General features: G+C 44.1%; 1 protein-coding gene across 1 annotated transcript in view; it reads right to left on the reverse strand.

The window, feature by feature from the left end:
• LOC116687054 (WD repeat domain phosphoinositide-interacting protein 4) overlaps positions 1-1637 on the reverse strand; it is a gene marked incomplete at its 5' end in the record, with an annotated part of 4907 nt that extends 3270 nt beyond the window's left edge. The window contains 2 exons of the mRNA XM_032512141.1: positions 139-347; positions 1512-1637. Coding sequence (XP_032368032.1) covers positions 139-347; positions 1512-1637 — 335 coding nt within the window. The remainder of the gene's footprint in view (positions 1-138; positions 348-1511) is intronic.
• Positions 1638-2006: the final 369 nt, after the last annotated feature.

Consider the following 2006-nt stretch of genomic DNA (forward strand, 5'->3'; position numbering starts at 1 on the left):
GAATATGACAAAATCAACAAATAGCAATAAAACGCCATAAGACTAAAACTGAAACTATGACTGTTGAAAGGCCTTTTGAAATAGGAATGTCTTTAGGTCCTTGGGGTCCCTCAAACTGTGTTCAGGGTGGGTGTGTACCAGTAGAGCGTGGCCGGGTCGGTTCCCCTCCTCAGCTCCACCAGCTTGTCTCTGGTGGTGGTGTCAAACAGGCGGATGAGCGTTCCCTTGCGCGAGGCGGAGGCCGCCACGCTGCCGGGCTGGTTCAGCGCCACGCAGGCGATCTCGCTCTGGTGGGCGTTGATGGTGAAGGGAGCCGACGACGTCCCCGGCTTGGTGTTGGACAAGTCCTGAGGAAACAAGTTCTTTCACATCACTGATTGGACCGACCGCTCGTATGTCCTGTTAGAAGCGAGTTTTGTCTCTAAACCCTCGTGTTGTCTTCCCGTCAAAATTGAAAAAAAAACCACTTTTGTTGACGCTTTTTATTGTTTGTTTTTCATAAGTTTTTGTCCCTTTTTTCAATGTTCAACGCTACGTAACACTAACTTATTAACTTTCGTTTTACAGTTATTTTTGGAATTTATGGTCAATAAACCTCATTAGAAGGAATTATACCTAACTGGTTGAATTAGAAAAGCAGAAATTAGGAATTATGAGACTAAACTTAAAGGAATGGATGTTGATGATATCACAGACTGTATGTCAACTTTTACTCAATACTATTTCACACACTTCACTTTGTTTTACAATGCTATAAAATATATAAGACCCAAAATTAAATGAAAGTACAGATTTGTACTTGGCAAAGAGCGTTGGAATCAATCATGTTTATTTTGGGGAATAAAAAGGACATTGAATAGGAACCATGAGGAACAACATGGGGCAACATGGGGACACTGGGAACATGAAAAACGTGAGGACACTGATGACACATGAAGGCAACATGGGGACAACACAGGACACATAGGACAACATGGGGACCACATGGGGACAACATGGGGACAACATGAGGGCACATGAGGCAACATGTTGGCAACATGAAGTGACAACATGAAGGCAACATGGGGACAACATGGGACAACATGAGACAACAGTAAGACAACTAGAAACATGAGGCACTGGGCACATGAGGACAACAGGAGGACAACATGAAGGCAACATGGGGACAACTGAGGACAACATGAGGCAACATGATGACACATGAGGCAACATGGGGACAACATGAGCCAACATGACACATAAGCAACATTGGGCAACATGGGAGACAACATAGACAACATGAGGACAACTGAAGGCAACATAGGTACAACATGAGGACAACATGAGGACAACATAAGGCAACAGGGGGAACAACATGAGGACAACATGAGGACAACATGAGGACAACATGAGGACAACATGAGGACAACATGAGGGCAACATGAGGACAACATGAGGACAACATGAAGGCAACATGAGGACAACATGGGGACAACATGGGGACAACATGAGGGTTAATGTCTGGGACTTACAACCAGCTGCAGGCTGCCGCATTTGTGACCCGGAAAGACCAGCAGCTGTTTCTCCAGACTGGGACACAGGTCACACAGACCTGGGAGGGAATTACAATGAAATCGATTAAAAGCAGTTGATCCAACAGTAGGTCAGCAGGGCTTGGACAAGTGCCTCAGGAACTTTGGACAAGTACATTTACATTTGTCCACGCACTAAAGTCCAACAAAAGATTTCTCATTATATAATAACTTTTGTGTGTTTTGCTGATGCAGAATTGGACCAAACCGTTGAGAGCATCCAACACTATGAACACTAACACAGTTCAGTTGAAACAAATGTGTCCCATGAACAGCCGGACGTAGTATTATCACGTGTAGATCTTTACTGCTTGCAAAACTGAAGTGTGGAACCAAAACTTACCGGATCAAATGCAACAAAACAAGAACCTTGGCCCGGACGTTCAGGTGGGAAAGCCCCTTTAGTTAGTTTGATGCTTTTTTTTTTTTTTTTTT

The sequence above is a fragment of the Etheostoma spectabile genome, chromosome 3 (assembly GCF_008692095.1).
Source record: "Etheostoma spectabile isolate EspeVRDwgs_2016 chromosome 3, UIUC_Espe_1.0, whole genome shotgun sequence".
NCBI lineage: Eukaryota > Metazoa > Chordata > Actinopteri > Perciformes > Percidae > Etheostoma > Etheostoma spectabile.